This window comes from Ursus arctos, unplaced genomic scaffold (assembly GCF_023065955.2).
Source record: "Ursus arctos isolate Adak ecotype North America unplaced genomic scaffold, UrsArc2.0 scaffold_19, whole genome shotgun sequence".
Classification (NCBI taxonomy): Eukaryota; Metazoa; Chordata; class Mammalia; order Carnivora; family Ursidae; genus Ursus; species Ursus arctos.
Genome location: NW_026622863.1, coordinates 54,202,301 through 54,223,602, shown reverse-complemented (window position 1 = coordinate 54,223,602; position 21,302 = coordinate 54,202,301). Strand labels below are relative to the sequence as shown.

Sequence of the window (21,302 nt, the reverse complement as noted above, 5' to 3'; positions counted from 1 at the left end):
GATCCTACTGAGATCTGCAAGGGGAAGCATGGTGGACTTACCTGGCATTCTCCAGACGTCAGGACATGGACGCACAGCGATCCCATGGACAACTGAGGTTTTCTGCAACCCCGGCCTAGGTGTGGCTTTTAAACACAGCGTTTCAGCATGGATGCTAGGGTTAAGGCAAGAGTTTGGAAGAGAGGTTAAGTCTCCATGTGGCTTCTTTTAGAGTGTTATGAATGAATATGAGAAGGTGAGTCGTTCCATATATATATATATATATATATATATATATATAGACATTTCCATTTATTCTCTGACAAACAATAAAAAAAATATTCACGTATCAGAATATACTAAGAAAAACAACTTTCACCATTTCTCAAAATACATCCCTCAGGTCTTTTCAAGTCGACCCTTCCCCCAAGGGTAAGTCACTATGTTACTACAAGTAAATGGGCAAATCCACCGTCTATCTATTACTGGGATGTAACGTATTTGTCACGATCATCTTTTTTTTTTTTTTAAGATTTTATTTATTTATGTGACAGAGAGACAGCCAGCGAGAGAGGGAACAGAGCAGGCGAGTGAGAGAGGAAGAAGCAGGCTCCCAGCAGAGGAGCCCGATGTGGGACTCAATCCCGGAACGCCGGGATCACGCCCTGAGCCGAAGGCAGACGCTTTAACAACTGCACTACCCAGGCGCCCTGTCACGATCATCTTGTCTCAGGACGAAGTGAACAAGTAACCCTAGCGTCTCCCCTGGAGAGTCCCAGACATGCATCAGAGATGGATAATTTTTGGACGTTTAGCAATTAGGTTCTGCTTTGCTCATTCTTAGCTGCAGGATCTTTGGCAAAGTCACTTCTCTTAAAGACTCATTGTCCCTGTTTTTAAAATCTGACCGTTGGTGGTGCCTTCCAAAAGATGGGAGGAGCTTGGGACTTTGGGTATTTGGTGTCTTGGGAGGCAAGAGTATAGGCATTATAATGAAATGTGGTCAATGCTAGAGAATTTGATTTGGAATATGTGACTTCCCACCCCATCCTACCGCTAAATATCTATCTATCTATCTATCTATCTATCTATCTATCTATCTATCTATCTATCATCTATCCAGTATCTGTATCTAGATATAGATAGGTATAGGGATGGGTATAAGACTTTCTTTCCCACAGATGATAAATAGCTCCTGAGAAAATTCCTCTGCATGCTGGCGTAAAGACAAGCCCCAGTGTAACAGTATATTGTTTTCCTGATCAAGCCCAAGTGGATATACTTAGTCCCTGAATTCCAGAGAGGGTACGTGGGTCCATAACAGCCAAAGACACATGGCTTTTGACTAACGATCCATTGGAGATGCATCCCTGTCTGTATGGCACCCTCTTATACTCTGGCCCAGGCTCTCCCACTAGGATGTGGGCTCTGGTTTAAAGAAGGATTTGAGCCCCATCAGACATCGGTTGGAAAAACACACAGGTCTCATTGGAAAGATAGGTCTCCTCTCGGGCCCCACCCAAGAGCGATCCAGAACTAAGTTTTTGGGAAGGAACATATATTTGTGGAGCAATAGATGGAGAAATTCTCTGACCAGAGACTCTGACCTCATACTTCCTGCTAATCTACCTTACTTGTCTTATGAGGATCTGTCATTCTGCAAACTGCACCAACAGAGACTAACTGGGCCGAGGCTGTGTCAGAATCATGGACCTCAGAGACATCACCCTTCTCTGTTTCGGTGAGTCCTCGAATGCAAGTGGGTCGGAGGGGAAGATGGGGGAGCCCCAAAACACTCTCAGTGTCCCTCTTACTATGAGAACTCAGGAGATTCTGACCTCCGAATTGCAGAGTTGGCCTTTGCCCAGGTATTTATAACTGTGTCTGCCCAAATCCAAGTAGCTTATGGGACCTGTTCAACCCATGTCATGCTGTCTAGAGATCCATGATGGGTCCAGAGTTCCTACAGATGAGAGCCTCAGGGCCTGGAATCAAGAAAATAAAAGATAAGCCTCAAAGCTATGCTTGCTGTGGAAGAAAAAATGACACCCTGCATATCATCAGGCCGTGTGACTTGAAATAAAGACGGGAAACTGGAAACTGATCTCTCATGAATCTCTCTCTTCCAGTGCTCTGTCTCAGCCAGAAGATTCGGGCACAGGAAGGTAAGTGTTCCGCTAACTCTCGCCCAGCCACCTTACACCTCGGGACGGAAGGGTTGAAAGAACAGTCAAAAGCCCAAGCGAATTCCAATTTTATTTCCCATCCCAGCCATCTCTGCTGTGTTCCCCTCTCCAAACCCCTCAAACACATCGTACTCAGACCTGGATTTAGTGTTTGCTTCCGTTAGGCTGTCTGCTCTGATTTCAAGGACACATATTTTACTGAATGTTCACAACTGCAGGGGTGAGGAAGTTGGGAGCCATTGGTGATTCCCCAATGTCTGTCCCTATGTCAGACCTGCTTGTTTTCACAACCTAATTCTCCCTCTCTATCCACTTTGCTTCATCTAATGGGATGTTGCCTTAGTCCCACCTTTGCGTGCGGTCTCTGTCCTGGACACCAAGTGGCTCTCAAGTATGAGTGTATGTTGTCACCTCCACTCCTGCCTTGTCCATCCGTGTCTTCTCTCTTCCAGCTCCTTCTAAAGACTGTAGCCTGGATTACTCGTGTGTTTAAAACACAGATGTCTTTATCTCCCTCAAACCCCTCAGGGGTCGAACTTCAGATAAACCTACTGATGGGACTGGGTCTCCCAAGGGTGCTGCCCGCCCAGGCTGCATCTGCTTCCCCAGCCCACCTTCCGCTCTCCCACTGCACCTCTGCTCCTCACACATGCTGACCTCACTTCAGTTTATCCTCACTTATTTGTACTTTAGTAACCCTTCTCCCATCAGCTCTTCTTCCCATGATGCTCCCGACCCTCCTGTCCACGTTGCCTTGGCAACTGCTACTCGTCCTCGGGTACCAGCTGAACCCTTACATCTATTATCAGACCTCCAAGACCTACGTCTCTATACTGCAGACCATGTGTCATGACCCGCGATTATATGCTTGTGTATTTTTTTAAAAATTAGTATCTGACATTTCCCACATCCTCATTCCCTTAAGGTCTTAAGCAGGTTGTGTAGGTCAAGGTCCTCAACCTCCGACCTATTGACATTTGGGAGCAGATAATCCTTTGTTGGGAGGAAAGTCCTGTGCATTGTAAGATCCCTGGCCTTTACCCAGTAGGTGCCAACGGTGCCTCCCGCCCCAGTTGTGAGAACCAAAAATGTCCCCAGGCATTGCCAAATTGTCCCCTGGGAGGCAAAATCGCCCCCTGTTGAGAACCACTGGTTTAGGTCATGATATTAAGTGACCACTGTGTCTGCATTAATGGGGGCATCTCTCCATATACTTTGGAAGAACAAAAGCACGGAGGTATCGGTGAATGAACAATACTGAATAACAGGAAGTCCTGCAATCTTTGGTAAATACAGTCGACACCTTCCACAACCACAGGTTGGTCTTCCTTGATGGCACTCCTTCTGAGCATAGCAGAGTCCCTTTCTTTCCCCCCTCACAGAGCTGCACTGAGCACATCGCTATCAGGTCTAAAATAGATGATACACCACGAGAAAGGGACCCTTAAGTTGTGAGTTGTTGACAAGGGTTGCCATGGCAACAAAACACCACGCAGATTTTGTGGCAGACTCGTGGTTGCTAGGGGAGGGGCTGCGGGAAGAAAGAGTGGGAAGTGACAATGGCCTCCAGTATCCTGTGAGTTGTCTTTAACATATGAAAATTCTTTTGAAACCTCCCTTTCCTTACCTCCCCCAACCCCATAGTATATAATCAGCCACCACTCACAACCCGGGGCAGCAGCTCTTTCTGCCCACGGGTCCTGTCCCCGTGCTGTAATAAACCACCATTTTGCACCAAAGACGCAAGAATTCTTTCTTGGTTGTCGGCTCCGGACTCCACCCCACCGAACCTCACCGATATTCTAAAACCACATCAGAGCCTACCTAAAAAAAAGAAGAAAAAAAAAGTTGAAATGGTGAATTTTACGTTATATATATTTTACTACATTTAGAAAATACAAAAAAAATATTTTTTTTTAAGGAAAGAATTGCAGGTCCTTCACACCTTACTTTATTTGTATTCTGCCCACAGAGCAGGAAAGCGGTATGGTTTCTCCGCAGCCGCGCACCTGAGTCTGGGCTGTATTTTCCTGCAGGGGATTTTCCTATTCCTATCGTATCTGCCACACCTGGTTCTGCGATTCCCTGTAATGAGTCTGTGAAGATCCTGTGTTGGGGGACCCCCGAGTCTTACTTGTACCAACTGGAAATCTGGGGAAACTCCACATTCGAGGTGGTGGAGAAGAAGCTGGGGTTTCAGAAGGAGGCTGAATTCCTCATTGAACACATGAATCCGAACACTGCAGGACGTTACCAGTGCCGGTACAGGAAACGCGACCGCTGGTCGGAGTGCAGCAAAGCCTTGGAGCTGGTGGTGACAGGTGAGGACACCCCCAGGGTCTCCAGCCCGCGGGTGTGCTTTCTTCTTCTTTCATAGACTTTCTTTTGAGAACAGTTTCGGGTTTCCGAAAAAATTGAGAAGATAGGACAGAGCATCCCATATACCTATCACCCGCTCTCCCGTGGTGGTAACAGCGTCTGTTGGCTAATAGAATTTAAATACAAATTTAAAGAAGATTTCCTTAGCTTCCACCCAGCGTCCTTATCGGCTTCTAGGATCCCGCCCACGCGGCTTCCCTTGTCACGTGTCCTCGGGCGCCTCTCGGCTGTGGCCGCTTTGAGCAGCGCGGGCCAGTACTTTCCAGGATGCCCCACTGTTGGAAGTTGTCTGATGTTTTTCTCGTGATAAGACAGGGGTGCTGGCGATGAGGTTGTGGAATATCGGTGAGGTTCAGTGGGGTGGGGTCCGGAGCCGACGACCAAGAAAGAATTCTTGCGTCTTTGGTGCAAAATTGGTGGTTTATGAAAGCACGGGGACAGGACCGGTGGGCAGAAAGAGCTGCTGCCCCGGGGTTGTGAGGGGTGGCTGATTATATACTAGGGGGTTGGGGGAGGTGAGGATAAAGGGAGGTTTCGAGAAAGTACTTTCCTATGTTAAAGAAGACTCCCAGGATCCCGGAGGCCTGGCCATGGTCAAGTTAAGGTTGTTTACCCCTCTAGCAAGACATTGACATGAAGACAGATGGGAACTTCCTGGAGGGACCCCTCTAGCAAGACATTGACATGAAGACAGATGGGAACTTCGTGGAGGAACATTACACTCTGTCGCTTCAAATATCTGTCTATGGGCCGCAGGTTATAAGGACATTCAATTGTATCTACATTTCCTTCTGGAAGCTGGGTTATTGATAGAAATGCTTTGTTCTTGTAGATTGCTAAGACATTTGCAAACTGAGGGAGACTCAAGTCTTGCAGGATTGTGGTCTCTATGGGTTAACTTTCTTTGTCCTCTGGGGCAAGCAGGAGTGCCTGAGGAATGTCACGTACATCCCGTGGGGGGGGGGGGGTTGCAGGGTGTCAGTTTCTGCTTTGTCCTCAGCTTGCCTGCTGTTCCCTCATCACTGGGGTGACTGTGGGGAAGACCACAGAGGCCCACATCACATTAAGGCTGCTCACCATACTACTGAGTATGGCTGGTGAAGCTTGGGCTTGAATACCCGGCTGAGAGAGTGTCCCCAGGTTTTCTCCATGACCCTTTCTGTACGGAAAGAAATCAGTAAATGAGCCTGGACCTAAGGAGGGGAAGTTATGCTCCCTGCACAAGGCCAGCCCCAGATTTTAAGCCCTCTGTCTGTCCTCAGGGCGGCTTGAGCCTCTGTTTCTAGAAGGGTTTGTTTCTAAGTGTTCATCCTGAATTTCCAGGTCTTTTCACCGCTAACACGCTTTTTACATAATGTCACCTCTTTCAGCCTCCGACATAGCGCCTCAAACTCTGGATACTATCCCCTTTTTCCCCCCAATATGGCTTGTGATACTGTGATTTATAGTAAGAACTATATATTTGGTCTTTGTTCCTATTCCTGGCACGGAGCTCTTCATCCCTTGGTGTTTCCCGAATGATTGAGAATGGTAATGATGTTTTGATATTCCTAACGAAGGCTTCCTCCCTTGCCTGAGGTTCTGTTAATGAGGTGACTTTTGGACCCTGCCTAAGGACAGGGGCTGGTTGCCAGGAGAACCGACCATGTGACTAGAAGGTTAGCACTTTCAGTCCCACCCACCCACCCCCACCTCAAGGGAGTGGGGGAGGGTGGGAGGTTGAATCAATGGCTAATGGCCAAAGGTTTAATCAACCATGCCTAGGTAAGGAAGCTTCCGTAAGGATCCAAAGGGACAGGGTTCAGAGAGCCAGGGTTCAGGTGGAGATGCTGGTAGGTGGCCCCCCTGGAGACAGCACATGGCCGTATGCATCCTTCCAGTCTGGCTGTCCCTGATTGTATCCTTTATAATGAACTGGCCATCTAGTGAGCAAACTGATTTCCTGAGCCTATAGCTGCTTGGGCAAATTAAATAAGCTCAAGGAAGGGGTTGTGGGAACTTCTGATTTACAGCCATTCTGTCGGAAGCACAGGTGACTGGGTGGGGGGGCTTGCGACTGGCATCGGAAGTGGGAGCGATCTCAGGACTGAGCCCTTAACCTGTGGGATCTGATGTTACATAGTGTAAGAAGTAAGTTGAGTTATGGGATGCCCACCGGGTGTCTCCGGATTGCTTGGTGGTGCGGGGTGGGGGGGAACCCCACGCGTTGTTTGGGAACAGAATCATGTGGGTCTTATGGCTCTAGAAACAAGATCTCTATCTCTTGAAAATGGCATCTCATCTAAGGCCCACAGGCTGCTTGCTTGCCCAGCCCTGTCTGCAATAGTTTGCGAGAGAGAATGGGCCCTGGGGTGGTGAAATGGGATGTTCCCAGCTCCCATTCCTTTGGATCAGGGAACATCAGCCTGTTCCCTTCCCTTACCATGGATCCAATAGGAGTGGTGGGGATAATGGGGAAGGGAAGGAAAATCGTGCTAAAAGCTCACTCTCTTCTCCTTCAGGCTTCTACAGCAAACCCGGCCTCTCCACTGACCAGGGCGTTGAGGTGCTGCGAGGGGAGACTGTCTCCCTGCAGTGCACTTCAGCACACGTCCCATTTGATAGATTTTCCCTGACCAAGGAAGGAGGAGCCACCGTGTCACAGAGCCAAAGCGGGGGACACCAAGGCAGCTTCGTTCTAGGTCCTGTGAACCAAAGCTTCTCAGGGAACTACAGGTGCTATGGTTGGTACCACAGCAGCCCTTACGTGTGGTCAGCTCCCAGTGATGCCCTGGGGCTTGTGGTCACAGGTAGGTGTACCCCAGCCCAGCCCTGTGTCCTCCTCCTCGGGGCTTTGGCCTCCGGCAGGAATACAAGAGGAGCACTGAGAAAGAACAGCCGGCCAGTCGAGACTGTGAAGAGAAAAAGACTTTCATCCACACACCATTTGATTTTCACATCCTCTCCCAGAGTTCTCCAGACAGTGCGCTTTAAAAACACGTGGTCTGTTGAGAGTGGAGCGGCCCAAGTTCAGAATCCCGTTAAGGGGCATTGATGAGACAATAGATCCCAGACACCACCTCACACTAACCCACCTCTCTTCTTCCCATCCTTAGCTGCTTCTGGAAACCCTTAAACTAACCTACAGTACTACAGTCTGCTCTCAGTGCTTGGCTGGGAACTTAAGGCTCATGGGAAGAACTCTAAAGACTCTAACATGAGCCCCATTATCGTAGTGTTTGCATCCCTCTGCTCAGCAGAAGACAAGTTACAGCAAAGGAGAGCAATGCTGATCGCTGCCCAGGGCAACCACGTTCCTCTCTCGTGCCCACCTTGTCCAGTCCCTCTGCGAGCTGAGCCCGTATAGAGCCGTGGCCCTGGGAGATCGCACAGGCTAGAGTGCTCTTCTCATTGACCAGCGCATGGGAGAATTGGGCACCGATGGAGGAGGAGTGAATTTATTAGTCTTTTTCTTTAGAGAAGTTAGGCACTGTATCTTGTCTTAGAAATCATCTGTCCCAGTGTTGGGATAATACTATCCTGTATTTTCCTCTCAAACTCAAAATATTTTGCATTTTGTAAGTACGAACTAATCTGAAATTCCAAATCCATTTGAAATTAATTTCTGTATTTTAACAAGAGAGTTACTATGATTTCTGAGCATTGTCATTTCGCAATAGTTTATTACATCCTTGAGAGGAACCATGGGCCCAGAAAGTCCATATAACAAATGAAGGATGTTTTTTTAAAGATTCAGAGAACAGCAATGTCTAGTGAACAGTCACACAATAGTGGAGATACAATTTACTTAAGATAATCTGAAAATTTTCTCCGGGCTACTTCCCAGATACCAACAGTGCTTCCCAGATACCAAACAGACGCTTTGTCATGTATGAAAGAGGAACACAAGTTGTTATGTGGGGTGAAGAAAGTGTAAAGGAGGGGTGCCTGGGTGGCACAGCAGTTGAGCGTCTGCCTTCGGCTCAGGGCGTGATCCCGGCGTTATGGGATCGAGCCCCACATCAGGCTCCTCTGCTATGAGCCTGCTTCTTCCTCTCCCACTCCCCCTGCTGTGTTCCCTCTCTCGCTGGCTGTCTCTCTGTCAAATAAATAAATAAAATCTTAAAAAAAAAAAAAAAAAAAAGAAAGTGTAAAGGAGAAAAATTAGGATTCCAAATATATGGAGGTGTTGCAAGGATAAGACTAGACTTTGAGGGAAATGAAGAGGGAATGAAAAGCAAATACAACTTCCCCATAATCACCTCCTTCCCTGGTCACAAGACTCCCCTGTGACCCAGGCTCAAAGATGAAGTATGGTGCTTGCGAATGCATGAGTTCATTGAGGAGGGTTCCGACTGTAATCACAAATAGGGAAATGAGCTCCCTTTCGGGGCTCTGGGTTGGGATGAAATGGAGCATGACCAATGATTGCTCATCTCCTTTTACTTATGTCTGCAGATACAACGACACAAGATTACACAACGGGGAATCTGATCCGAATGTGTGTGGCCGGGCTGGTCCTTGTGGCTCTCTTGGCCATACTGGTTGAAAATTGGCACAGCCATCGGGCTCCAAACAAGGAAGACTGGCCAGATTTTCCTGAACTGAGCTGGAGTAAACAGAAATGTCAGACATAACGGGCCTTTGGACAAACCCCTACCGGCCACAAGGTAGACACCTGTCACTGACGTAGAAATGAGGCAGCACTTGTGGAGTCCTACAGAGCTACTGGGAGAACAAAAGAGAGAAAGAGGCACTAACAATTTTGGATTCATTTTCAAATGAATGGTATTTTCTTATATGTATCCGATACAGTTGTACACCACCTTTCTAGATGTTGGTGATAAAATTCTTGGTATAGTCTTGGCTCAACTCATTCCTGTGATAAAAATCATGAGAAGCATTCTCAGTTCTCATTGCTGACTGCTTTTCTCCCAGCTTCTATAGAAGGTCTGGCTCAAATCTTCAATCTGTCTTGAATTTATCAGCAAAACCAGATACACTCACATCCTTCTAGGTAAGACCTTAACACTTAGAATTCCATAAATTATTAATACTATTGATTAATTATTAATACTGTCCATTCAACATACCATATATTCCATGACATGTATGCTTCTAGTTTTCCCTACACTGACGTTAGTGTATTAACTAACACATGCTTTCCCCATTGTTAAGAAGACTCTCCCATTCTTACGAAACTAACATCTCATGCCCAGACCCCTGGGCCCTCCAGAAGAGTCAAATGGAAGGCAACACTTTCGCTACAAGTACACACAACAATATACGTTCGAATCCCGTAGATACGAAAGCTCACCATGAATGACTAGCAGTAAAAAATTGCAAACTTCATAAAGAAACAAACCCCAAAATATAATTGAAGAATTAGCAATACCAAGGGACTTGAGATACAGAACTGTCATATGCCTATGTAAATTACTAAAACAGTGAGTAGAGAAGAAAGCCACAAGGAAACCGAGGCTAGACCCATCCTCTGAAGTCCAGACCCAACCCCAATCAGGGCCATGCCATGGAGATACTAGCCCGATCCTCCGTGATGCCAGGAGGCTGACTTAAATTCCAGGGAGCTCCCCCAACTTTTAAAACAATGTCACAGGAACTTGTTACCAGGCAACCAGCCTCTTGAATAGACTCTCAGACTCTGAAGTGAGAGGTAGCAGAACTTTCTCACCATACCAAGAGAACTACTCTGCCCCTGGTCCCTTTATCCCCAAAGGACAACTAGCTCTTTCCTGACACAGGAACCCGCTCACTAGGAGCCTTACCTTCATGCTATGAATGGACTGTAGGCTGACAATGATGAGTAAGTTAAGATGTATTATGGGAGAGAAGTGAGACGAGATGCCCTCTTGGTCCAGAGACACCTTTGTCATCCACAGGCGAGCCTGCCTCATTGTCTCCTTTGAACTAGCGACCACTGCTTCCCTCCCGCATGGTTTGGTATCTAAATGTTTCCACAGGTCAAGTGTGATTTTAAAAACAAAAAACAAAAAAACCCATAGCACATAACCAGGTTTCTCACATGCAATGGCTGTGCCCGCTCTCTAGAAATGGGGTCAAAGTAAAAAACTCTAGTGCGTAGCCCTGGGTCCTCACCACTACTTCTTCTGCACCCATCTGTCCTGTAAGTTTATTAGGACTAAGTTCCCTAAATGATGTAGACAGAAAGTCAGCTGGAAGAAGCCCCCTGCTGTATCCTTGGAGAGTCCTAATGGGGAGGACAAGACAGTAGCTATCCAGTGGACGACCCTTTTCACAGGGAGAGCAGAGCTTCGATTTTAGGTCCAAAGCTGCCCAGGGGTAGACGCACAAGCTATCATCTCAATCAAGAGTGACCATCTCACTTGATCTTTTCTTCTCCAGGATAGCTTCTGAGAAAGATGTTACAGATAGGTGAGAATGATGCCCTCCCCCAGAATGTTGTTAAGGACATCTTGGCGGAGACCATCCAGACAGGTGGCACGGGTGGGCGCTGGCTGGCTGGAGATGGGTTCTGGAATTTGGAGCCAAGGTCTGGAGGCAACAGAAAAGAATGGAATAGAAACCTTGCCCTTTGCAACCACAGGAATGGATCCACAGGGCATTACGCTAAGTGAAATAAGTCAGACACACAAGGACAAACACTACCGATACCACTTACAGGACAATGAAACTGTCCTATAATTTGACTTAGGTGTTGGTAACTTGACTATATACATTTATCAAAACTCATATACAACTGAACAGGAAATGAGTGTGTTTTACTATATGTAAATAAGAAAGTGAATGGAATGTATTCAACCACAAAATGCGGACGTAAGAACAAAGGTAATAGTTTGGGGGAGATTTCCTCATAGAATGGAAGGTAGAATATAAATTGGCAAAACATTTCAGTTTCAAAAAAAAAATGTTTAGATCCCTTGAGGAAAACAAACACATTTTGAGTTTTAAAATATATTAAAATATTTAAGATTTTAATATTTAATTTCTGCTTTACAACAGATTAAAGGAATATACTTATGTAAGAAACAGAACTCTTTGTTTCAAAATTTGCATTTGTTGAAACACTGTAACAAATCTTCAGAGAAGATAGTGTTATCATTTCATCCTGATGAAACCAATCAGTGACCCAAGCATATGCATACCAAAGAAAGGCGAACCAAGATTAAACACATATTTTTTTTAATGATTCTTTCCTGGGCATAATGTCCACATTTCCAAAATTTGGAAGAGGACCCTGAAATGAGTTTCAGGTGGGGCAGACAATTGTCAGAGGATCTGGTCAGACCACAGAGACGATCAGATGTGTTATGGGGACCATGACCTGAATTTATGCCTCATGGTCAGAGGGAGAAGGAAGACTGTGAAACTTCTCGTAAAAAGTCAGTGTGAAAGCCCCATGGCGATTAGTGCTGGCTTCACCCACCACATCCTGTGCCTCTTCCTGGCCTGCTGGACTCCGTCTCCACCCAGCTGCCCCACACTCACCTGGTAGAATCAGTGCTATGACCTCTACGCTCCCCGCCCAGCTCTACCTCGGTGGGTTCTTGCACACAAGGGAGACAGAATCCAGGGGTCCGGGTGTGGGTGGGGCAGCGTGTCTCACTGTTCCTGTCTTCCAGGGCTGCTCCTGAGCCAGACCGTCGGCGCCCAGAAGGGTGAGTCCCTCCTTCAGAGCCCCGGAGTCTCTCTTCTGGGCTCAGAAAAAGTACCCACCTATGACCCACCAGAGGAGAGGGCAGGGGCTCTGGTTTGCTGGGAGGGCTTGGGGCCAGCAGCCGGGTGGAAATTTGGGTGGGAAGGGGCTTTATCTGGAACTGCAGCCTCCGATTCCCTTCCAGAGATTCTTTCAAAACCCATCATCTGGGCCAAGCCAGATTTCATGATTCCGAAGGGAACGCGGGTGTCGATCTTATGCCAGGGGACTCCTGAGGCCGTTGAGTACCAGCTATACTTCGAGGGACACCTCTCTGCCCAGCGGAGCCCAAAACAGCTTGGAAGGAGGAACATAGCCGTGTTCCACATCCCAGCCATGACCCCGCACACTGCCGGGCAATACAAGTGCGTTTACCGAAGGAAGAAGCTCTGGTCGGAGCCTAGTGACCCTCTGGATCTGGTGGTAACAGGTAACTGTCCCATCCTCGGCCTGAATCCCGGGGAGGGTCATATTTATTTATTAATCTCCTTAAGTGTCATTCAGCCTCACTCGGTGGTTACCTATGACCTAGAGGCAGATTTGTCATAGGTCGGGTTCTCCAGGTGAGATGCTCTGAGATGGATGCGTGTGTGCAGAGGGGAGCACTGGGGGCCGTCCTCAGAAGCGACCCCGGTGGTGAGGAGTGAGGCAGAAGGCGAAGCTGGACCGCGGTGCAGTTTCAACAGATACCTCAGCCAAGCAGATGTGGAGCTCTGGACCTGGGATGGCCCTTCTCAGTGGTGCTGAGATGAGGCTAGGGGTTCTGTACCCACCAGCGTCAACCCCTCCTAGGGAGGAGGTCCTATTCAAACATGCTTTGGGGGCACTTGTATTCTAGCGGGGGAAGACAGATCACGAGTCTAAGTCAGGACAAATCAATCAGTCACGAGCCCCTGAGGAGTACATGAAGATGTGGAAAAAAACAGAGTAGAACCGGGTTGGGAGGGAAGGCAGTCTCAGGTAAGGAGCCTCCCTTCCGCTGAGGGACGAGGTTCTCAATCTTAAGCAGGTATCAGAATTACCTGGAGGGCTCGTGAAAACACAGATGGCCCTAGGGCACCCATGTTCATGGAAGCGCTCTTCACAATAGCCAAGAGGTAGGAACAACCCCAGTGTCTACGACAAAGGAACGGGTAAACAAAAAGTGGTCCATACACACGATGGAATATTATTCTGCCTTAAAAAGAAAGGAGATTCGGACACCTGCTACATCATGGACGGGCCTTGAGGATGTTATGCGGAGTGAGATAAGCCAGCCACAGAAGGACAGATACTGTAGGAGTCATTTCTGTATGGGACCTAGGATGGTCAAATTCATAGAGACAGAAAGCAGAATGGTGGGTGCCAGGGGCTGGGGGAGGGGGTTGGGGAGAGAGTGCTTAATAACGGGGACAATTTCAGTTCTGTAAGATGAAAAGAGCCCTGGAGACGGATGGCGGTGATGGTTGCATGACAATGAGAATGTGCTCAATGCCACTGAATTGTACCCACAAAATGGGTTAAGATGGTAAATTTTACGCTTCCTGTATTTCGTAACAATGTAAAACAATGATCGTTTTTAAAACACAGATGGCTGCTTTATTCCTGAGTTTCTGATGCAGTGGGTCTGGGATGGAGCCTGGGAATCTGCATTTCTAATAAGCTTCCAGCTGATGCTGATGTTGCTGGCCCCAAGGATCTCTAACTCTGAGACCCACTGACGCTGGGCCATCCCCAGAGACAGGCCCATGTTAATGGCCCTCCAAGCTAGAGGAGTGAGTGTCTCAGTCTTGGAGGGAGAGATCAGGGAGGGTGTGTCCGTGACCAAAGCAGAGGAGACAGAGATTCTGGGGAGTCTTAAGGCCAAGGAGGAAGGGGGACATAGGAAGCAGGATAAAGACTCTCTTTACCTACCCGTCTCCTTCTCCCACAGAAATGTATGACACACCCACCCTCTCCGTTCATCCTGGGCCTGAGGTGCCCTCAGGAAAGAACGTGACCTTCTATTGCCGTCTAGGCACTGCGACAAGCACGTTCTTTCTGCTCAAGGAGGGGAGGTCCAGCCGCCCTCAGCACAGATATGGGAACACCCAGGTGGAGTTCCCCATGGGTCCTGTGACCACAGCCCACAGAGGGACGTACAGATGTTTTGGCTCTTACAACAACTATGCCTGGTCTTTCCCCAGTGAGCCTGTGAAGCTCCTGGTCACAGGTGAGCAAACCCCCAGATTCCCCCCCAGGGCCTCTCCAGAACCCCAAGTGAACCCCAACCAGTGATGAGGAAGGCAGCAAAGGGACAGGTGGGACGATGCGGAGGGCACCTCTCTGCAGTGCCCTCGTCCACATGCATTTTGCAGAGTTCCTGTTGATTGTTCCCGAGGAAGAAGGCCCGAGGGACAGGGACGGGGAGGACCCAGAGACTAGGTGGGAAGACCAGAGGAAATCCAAAAGCCTTACGGTTTTCTTTGTTTCCACTGCCAGAAGATGTTGGGGACACCAGCCTTGCACCCCCAGAGCACACCTCTTTTTCTGGTGAGTAACGGTTACTTCTAAACTTCTTGGGGGGGAGGTGATCAGCACCCCCAGTGACACTGAAAACATGGCGTCCGTTCAAAATACGCGTTGACTGCACAGCATTTGCGTGGCCTGCACCTCCATTCGTGTGCATACAAACATCCTTGCTTTTGTGGCACTTGTATCCCCGCGGGAGACAGACCGCCAGTCAAAGTCAGGGAAATAAGCCAAGCACGCGGCACGGGGAGCAAAGGGTGGCGTGGAAGAGAGTAGAACAAGCAGGATGAGGGTGGGGGCGATATTAGAGCTGTCTGACTCGGCTCACAGCTGAGCAAGAACCTAAAGAACTGAGGGCGGTCGTCCTGGGGCTACGTGGGAAAGAACGTTCCAGAGAGAGGGAGGGAGCGGCCACTGAATATGGCAGGGGGAGGGCCTGCACCGGGAGTAACTGCCTGCCCCGGGAGTGACACTGCACGCATGCTGGTGGGGACGGGTGTGGGCTCAGAGCCTGGAAGAAAACAGGGAGACTGAGTCATCCAGCATGTGAGGAAGAAGCCATGTTGACTGACATAATGAGGAAGCAGAGGGCCAGATGGAAGACATGCCTGGCGCGAGGTCCCGGAGCTGAATTGCCCCTTGGGTTTGCCTGTCCTTTGGCTCTTCCTCTCTACCTGCCAGACGAAGCCACTAGGACCTGAAGGGTGGGGTGGGGACCTGGAAAAGCTGCAGAAGGCCATGGGGGGTGGGGGTCCACCCGAGGGGAGCAGAGGCAGCCTGGGCGGAGGCCAACACTCTGTTTCTCACTGCCTCACTTCCCTATCCTCCGCAGACCTTTGGGACCTCGACCTGTTAACCACAGAGGCAGAGCTCCAGCAAGGTAGGCAAGCAGTGACGGAGTGGGATTTGGAACAGGGAGAGGGAGACAGGCGGGGCGAGGTGGGTCCATCCATTCCCGTCAGTCCTCAGTCTGTTCTTTGGACCCCAGACCTCGCCGTCTGGGATCACACGGCCCAGAATCTCCTTCGGATGGGTCTGGCTTTCCTGGTCCTGGTGGCTCTCATGTGCCTCCTGGCTGAAGACTGCCTTTGGAGGAAGAGGACCCAGGAGAAAGCCAACGGGGCTTCAAGTCAGGAACGCAGGAGAAGGTTCAGAACACAGAGATGCCTGGACAAATGACCAAGAGATGAGCTGGCCACAGGTAGAGCTGAATGCTGGCCTTGACCCTGGCCTGCGTGAGGTCTGTGTTGTGCCCACGGTGGGGGGAGGGGGTAGTTCCCCTACAGGAAACTGAAGGACAGCTGCGTCGAGTTTGGAGAAGCTTCCAGGAGGAGTTGGGGTGGGGGGCGATGAAAGAGCTAAATTTCTCCTGCAACAAGACCCTCTTGTCTCTTCTGGGGTGTAAGCATTTTTGTGCCTGCCTGATGCAAACCAAAGTTTTAACCACCCTGGGCTTCCCCGAAAATCTCTCTTTGTTCACAGCATGGCCACAGAATATTTCCTTCCTGCTGTGGTCTTTATCCCTAATTCTTCTTTCCTTTGCTGCAAAATGTCATTCAAGGTATTTAATAACCAGCACAGAAAAAATAATAATAATGACCAGCACAGAACAGGCATTTATCAAGCAGAACAGGAGCCAGAGAAGTACCACCGGGTCGATGGAAATGCGGGCAGTGAGCACACACACGGCTGAGTGTGTCCTGGCTGGGTCTCAGCCTTGCCCCAGTTCCCCTGTCCTACGCCACTGCCAGCTTCTGTCTTCCTCGCTTCTTATTCCAGACTTTGCCTTCTTCCTCAGGTCTCTCCCAAGAAAGTTCCCCAACTCCCCCAGCTTGACTTCAGATATCCCTTCCACGTTCCCAGAGCCAATGTCGTCTGTAACATCACTGGGGCTCTGACACCGCATACATACCCATTTTCCCGTCTCTACAGTGAACTTGTGTGAGTTAAGTCTGTGTTGGGTCTGATGACTGAGCTCACAGCTCCTGCCACTGAGAGACTTCTCCAGAACTATACGTTGGGTCAGTGGACATAGAAATGAGGCTGTAGCACAGCTTAGCCCTTGAGACTCCTGATTTGCTCCTTGAGAATTTCTACTTGGTCAACCCATTAATACAACCATTGTATGGGTCCCTGCCCCCCTCAAGATTCTGACATCTCACACGGCTCAAATCCATTCTCTACATCTGAGTTTTCTCTTATGGATCAGAGAACATTGATTCCAACCTCAAAGGGGTGAAATGCGTATTTCATGAGATAAGAATATCCAGAAACCAGCATGGGCTCCGACACGTGTAAGTCAACTCAATGCATGGCAGCTGTTATTATCACGGGTACTTCAGGGAACTGAAACTCACGCCAGTTGTTACCTCAATACCAGGGGACCCGTACTGAGTGTCCTTCTTTCTGTTCCTTGTCTGCTAGGTGTTCATGGACCAAGAACTTCTGTTGATACGGAATCATGATGCTCTTTATCCCAAGACGTGACGGATTTCTTCAGATGTGTTTATGATATCCCCAAATTTCCATATTCTAAGCTATGGCAGGAAACCTACAGTCTGGGGGGGGGGGAGGGGAATGTGTGAGGTAGAAGAATTTGGGTTCTCCAGATATAAGGGCAGGGGCTTGAGAGCCCTCTCAGAGGGATGGAGGGGTCTTTTCCACGCAAGGCTGTCCCCCTCACCGCTTCAAGTCAAAATCTTCCAAAACTGGCCAACAGTTAAGTAGAGCATTACTCTTTTTGAAATATTGAACCCCGTTTGTATTCCAGACAGCGAAATGAAGCACGGGGAGGACGGGAGGGAGGGAAAGGGGGACGAAGTACCAGCCGATTGTTTGTGATGGGGATTTATTGGAAACACTCAAAAACACCTCCATTGATTTGTCAGTGGTTAGAACCTAATAGCTTGCCCCGCTTGGATGCACAGCAGGGAGAGAAAGATAGCCTTTATTTCAGGCGTCTCTGTGACAAGATAAATACTGGCATTTCTGCGACCAAGGGAGTGAGGAGGGTTGTAACAGCGTTGTGACAGGGAGCTGCAGTCTCTGGGACAAGAGCCTACTATGTGCCAGGAACTTGTGAAAGGACCCCATCCCTGCCAGAACGGGGCTGATTGTCCAGGAGAGCAGATCGTCAAGAAAGTGAGTAAATGCAGTGATAACGCAGGGGAGAAGTTGGGCTAGAAGAAACACAGGATGCCAAAATTCCATGCTGAGACACTGAGGACACACAGATGGGGAATGGGGATGACGGTGGTGGGCGTGTGCACCAGTCATGCAGAGCTCACGTGCAAGACAGAGGGGGAAACCATGCAGTGTAAGTAGAGCTTTGAATCTGGGTGACGCTGGGGGCGTGCGCACATTAAATACACATTTCATCCTTAAGGCAACGGTAGCTCGTCGAGCATTTCGATCACGGCTGTGCTAGGATGACTTGTGCACCACAGAAAGACCCTTCCAATTACAGAGAGAAGGGGATACACGGGAGGAAACAAAACCATGGGGAAACAGCACAGAGAGTGTCACCTGTTTTTGGAGTTGACAACCAGGGAGACGACTGATACTGATAACCCAGAGGGAGGTCCTGCAATGGCTCATGGGTCCTGGTCCTGAGATTGGTAACATTTATCAGTTTTCTTATTTCTCAGGATTGCCTAGGTTATTCTGAGCCCTTTAGATTTCAATATTAACTTTAGGACGTCAGTTCTCACAAAAGAGCAGCCTGGGGTGCGCATGAAATTGGACTAAAGTTACAGATCCATTTCGGGGGAATGAGCATCTCTTCAGTCTTTCAGTCCATGCGAGCTCGCACCCTCAATGTGTTATATTTCGCCATGTATTTACGTGTTCCCTGATTTCTCTTAATAATATCGTGTAGTCCTCTGCACACAGAATGCGCACATCTTTTGCTAGATTCCCATGAGATAAACCCTCCAGTTATATCATCCCCAGATAGATCCCTAGGTACGCGACTTTTATTTTGTAAGTGGTATCACTCTTTAGATAATTTTATCACCCCTGTTTGTTGCTGGTATTATAAAAATAAAACTGGCTCTTGTATATCGAATGTGTACTCAGTGGTCTTGCAAAGCTCACATCTTAATTTTAACAGTTTTAGATTATTTTAGATTATTTCTAGGTTTAAAAATTTTTAGAATTTCTTGCAAAATTGATTTCTTTTTTACTGTCTTACTACCTGGCTAGAACCCCCAGCACATTAATGGATAGCAAGTATCCTTTTCTTAGTACCAATATTATGGGGAACTTTTTTTTTTTTACTGAAAAAACAACCCAATTTTATTTATTTTTTTAAATTTTTAAATTTTTATTTTTATTTTGATGTAAAGTTCGATGATTCATTAGTTGTGTATAACACCCAGTGCACCATGCAGTACGTGCCCTCCTTACTACCCATCACCAGTCTATCCCATTCCCCCACCCCCTCACCTCTGAAGCCCTCAGTTTGTTTCCCAGAGTCCATAGTCTCTCATGGTTCATTCCCCTTTCTGTTTACCCCCCCTTTCTTTATCCCTTTCTTCCTCTACCGATCATCCTAGTTCTTATGTTCCATAGATGAGAGAAACCATATGATAATTGTCTTTCTCTGCTTGACTTATTTCACTTAGCACTTAGGAACTTTTAAAATATCTTACCACTGAGTAAGCAAATTACTATACTTTTTTATAGATATTCATTGTCCCAGTTAGAAAATTCCTCTGTATTCTTGTTCTGCTAAGCTTGTTTCCATTTGCAAATGAGAAAGATCATATCTAGTGAGATCAGTTAGAAGGCTCCTACATTATTCTCAAAGACAGTGGATAATGGCTCAGATATCCTTCACATATTTTAGGCACATAAGTCATACTTCATTTTATTATTTAGAAATGATGGCTGAAAATTATGGAAGCCGCCCAAATGTCCTTCAACTGATGAATGGATAAAGAAGAAGTGATATGCACACACACACACACACACACACACACACACACACACACACAATGGAATATTATTCAGCCATCAAAAAGAATGAACTCTTGCCACTTGCAAAGTTGAGGATGGAGTTAAAGTATTATGCTAAGTGAAGTCAGTCAGTCAAACACCATATGATTTTACTCATATATGTAATTTAAAAACAAAACAAATGAGCAAAGGAAAAAAAGAGGGGGGACAAACCAAGAAACAGACTCTAAACTATAGAGAACACGCTGATGGTCATCGGGGGGAGGTGGGGGAGGGGTGGGGATTAAGGAGCACACTTGTCATGATGAGCATTGGGCGATGTATGGAAGTGCTGAATCACTAAATTCTGCACCTGAAACTAGTATTTCACTGTGTGTTAGCTAACTGGGATTAAATAAGAACTTTAAAAAAAGAAATGATGGCTAAACAGGTAGCAGGATCGGCAAGGACTCTGGACAACTTGGGTTGGATGAAGAAGGGTCCATTTCCCCCTCACTCCTACCCGTTGGTGCTAATACCATAGGTGAACTATTGAGCCACGTGGTAAGAAGAGGGTACGTTTGGGGCAAAGTCAGAGACACAAACGAATGGCCCATCTTCCCAAACTGAAAAGATTTCATTTTTTATTGAAATATAATTGACATATAACATTGTGTCACCCACAAGCTGATTTGATACACAATATACAATCGTCATTGTAGTGTTTGCGAACACCTCGGTTGTATCACATAATTATTTCTCTGTTCTGGTGGGAATGAGGAAGACTTAGTCTCTTAACAACGATGCGATACTGTTGTCTGGAATCACGTACTCTATATGAGACCTCCAGGACCTTCTTCTTTACTAGTTGCCAGTTCATACCCTCAAACAACATCTCCCCATATCCCCCACCCCCACCCCCTGGCCACCACCACCCTACTCTCTGTTTCTATGAGTTCAGCTTTTTCAGAGGCCACATATAAGTGACAACATATCGTATTTGTCCTTCTCTGTCTGATTTAGCTCGCTGAGCATAATGCCCTCAAATCCACCCATGTTGTCACAAATGGCAGGACTTCCTTCCTTCTCATGCTGAATAATACATGAGAGCATTTTCGAGAAGCAGGCACACTCGTCGCTCTACCACACAGCGCGTGTGCTCTGGTGCTGGGCAGCCTGTGTCAGCAGGTTGGTGCTGCAGTAGCCTGGTCCCACAGACGTTAGGAAAGGTGATATTTGAGGGCTGAGGGACACCTCCTTTCCCTACTCAGCCCACCTCCCCTCCCTCTGCATTTACCCCACAGTCTTCCATATTCCCAGTTACGATAAGACTGGATCTGCAGGCTGTGTGCCCTGTTTCCTTCATCTCATTTCATACAACAAACCTAGAGCAGTCAGGAGGTGGTGGACAAAGGACCAAATTCAGACTATTAACTGAAAAAAAACCTGTGTTCCTGAGGCAAGAGAGGTCCCCTCTACGTCCACCTTGCATTAGCCAAAAGGAGGAACAGTAACTCCTTTTTAGCAATGTTATGAGGACGTGATGTCACCCTAGGGATATGTCAATGCTCTGCCACCACCACCACCAGAACCCAACTTTCCCAACTCTGAGTTAGGAATGGGATCTCAAGCTTCAGAACACAGACCATTGTGTG

At 47.7% G+C, this 21,302-nt stretch overlaps 2 protein-coding genes across 3 annotated transcripts; both read left to right on the top strand.

Annotated features, from left to right (window-relative positions):
* The first annotated feature begins 772 nt into the window (after positions 1–772).
* FCAR (Fc alpha receptor) lies at positions 773–9,372 on the top strand. 2 transcript variants are annotated; one of them, XM_044380101.3, is made up of 5 exons: positions 1,188–1,720; positions 2,109–2,144; positions 4,202–4,486; positions 7,046–7,333; positions 8,982–9,372. In XM_044380101.3, the coding sequence occupies exons 1-5, from the start codon at positions 1,687–1,689 to the stop codon at positions 9,158–9,160; spliced, it is 822 nt and encodes a 273-aa protein (XP_044236036.3). In that variant the 5' UTR covers positions 1,188–1,686; the 3' UTR covers positions 9,161–9,372. The 2 variants fall into 2 exon arrangements, with proteins under 2 accessions (XP_057170045.1, XP_044236036.3); XM_057314062.1 differs by lacking the exon at positions 8,982–9,372 and having other exon boundaries at positions 773–1,720; positions 7,046–8,616.
* A 2,597-nt stretch (positions 9,373–11,969) lies between these two features.
* Positions 11,970–18,772, top strand: NCR1 (natural cytotoxicity triggering receptor 1). The gene is made up of 8 exons (XM_057314061.1): positions 11,970–12,062; positions 12,146–12,181; positions 12,365–12,649; positions 14,132–14,410; positions 14,680–14,730; positions 15,542–15,589; positions 15,698–15,910; positions 17,134–18,772. The coding sequence occupies exons 1-7, from the start codon at positions 12,029–12,031 to the stop codon at positions 15,886–15,888; spliced, it is 924 nt and encodes a 307-aa protein (XP_057170044.1). The 5' UTR covers positions 11,970–12,028; the 3' UTR covers positions 15,889–15,910; positions 17,134–18,772.
* The last annotated feature ends 2,530 nt before the right edge of the window (positions 18,773–21,302 follow it).

Bases quoted from the DNA above. Each gene is read 5' to 3' on its own strand.
- FCAR (XM_057314062.1), top strand. From the start codon at position 1,687: ATGGACCTCAGAGACATCACCCTTCTCTGTTTCG. The intron at 2,145-4,201 runs GTAAGTGTTCCG...ATTTTCCTGCAG, and splicing joins GAAGATTCGGGCACAGGAAG to GGGATTTTCCTATTCCTATC. The intron at 4,487-7,045 runs GTGAGGACACCC...CTTCTCCTTCAG, and splicing joins CTTGGAGCTGGTGGTGACAG to GCTTCTACAGCAAACCCGGC.
- NCR1 (XM_057314061.1), top strand. From the start codon at position 12,029: ATGACCTCTACGCTCCCCGCCCAGCTCTACCTCG. The intron at 14,411-14,679 runs GTGAGCAAACCC...TTCCACTGCCAG, and splicing joins TGTGAAGCTCCTGGTCACAG to AAGATGTTGGGGACACCAGC. The intron at 15,590-15,697 runs GTAGGCAAGCAG...TTTGGACCCCAG, and splicing joins AGAGGCAGAGCTCCAGCAAG to ACCTCGCCGTCTGGGATCAC.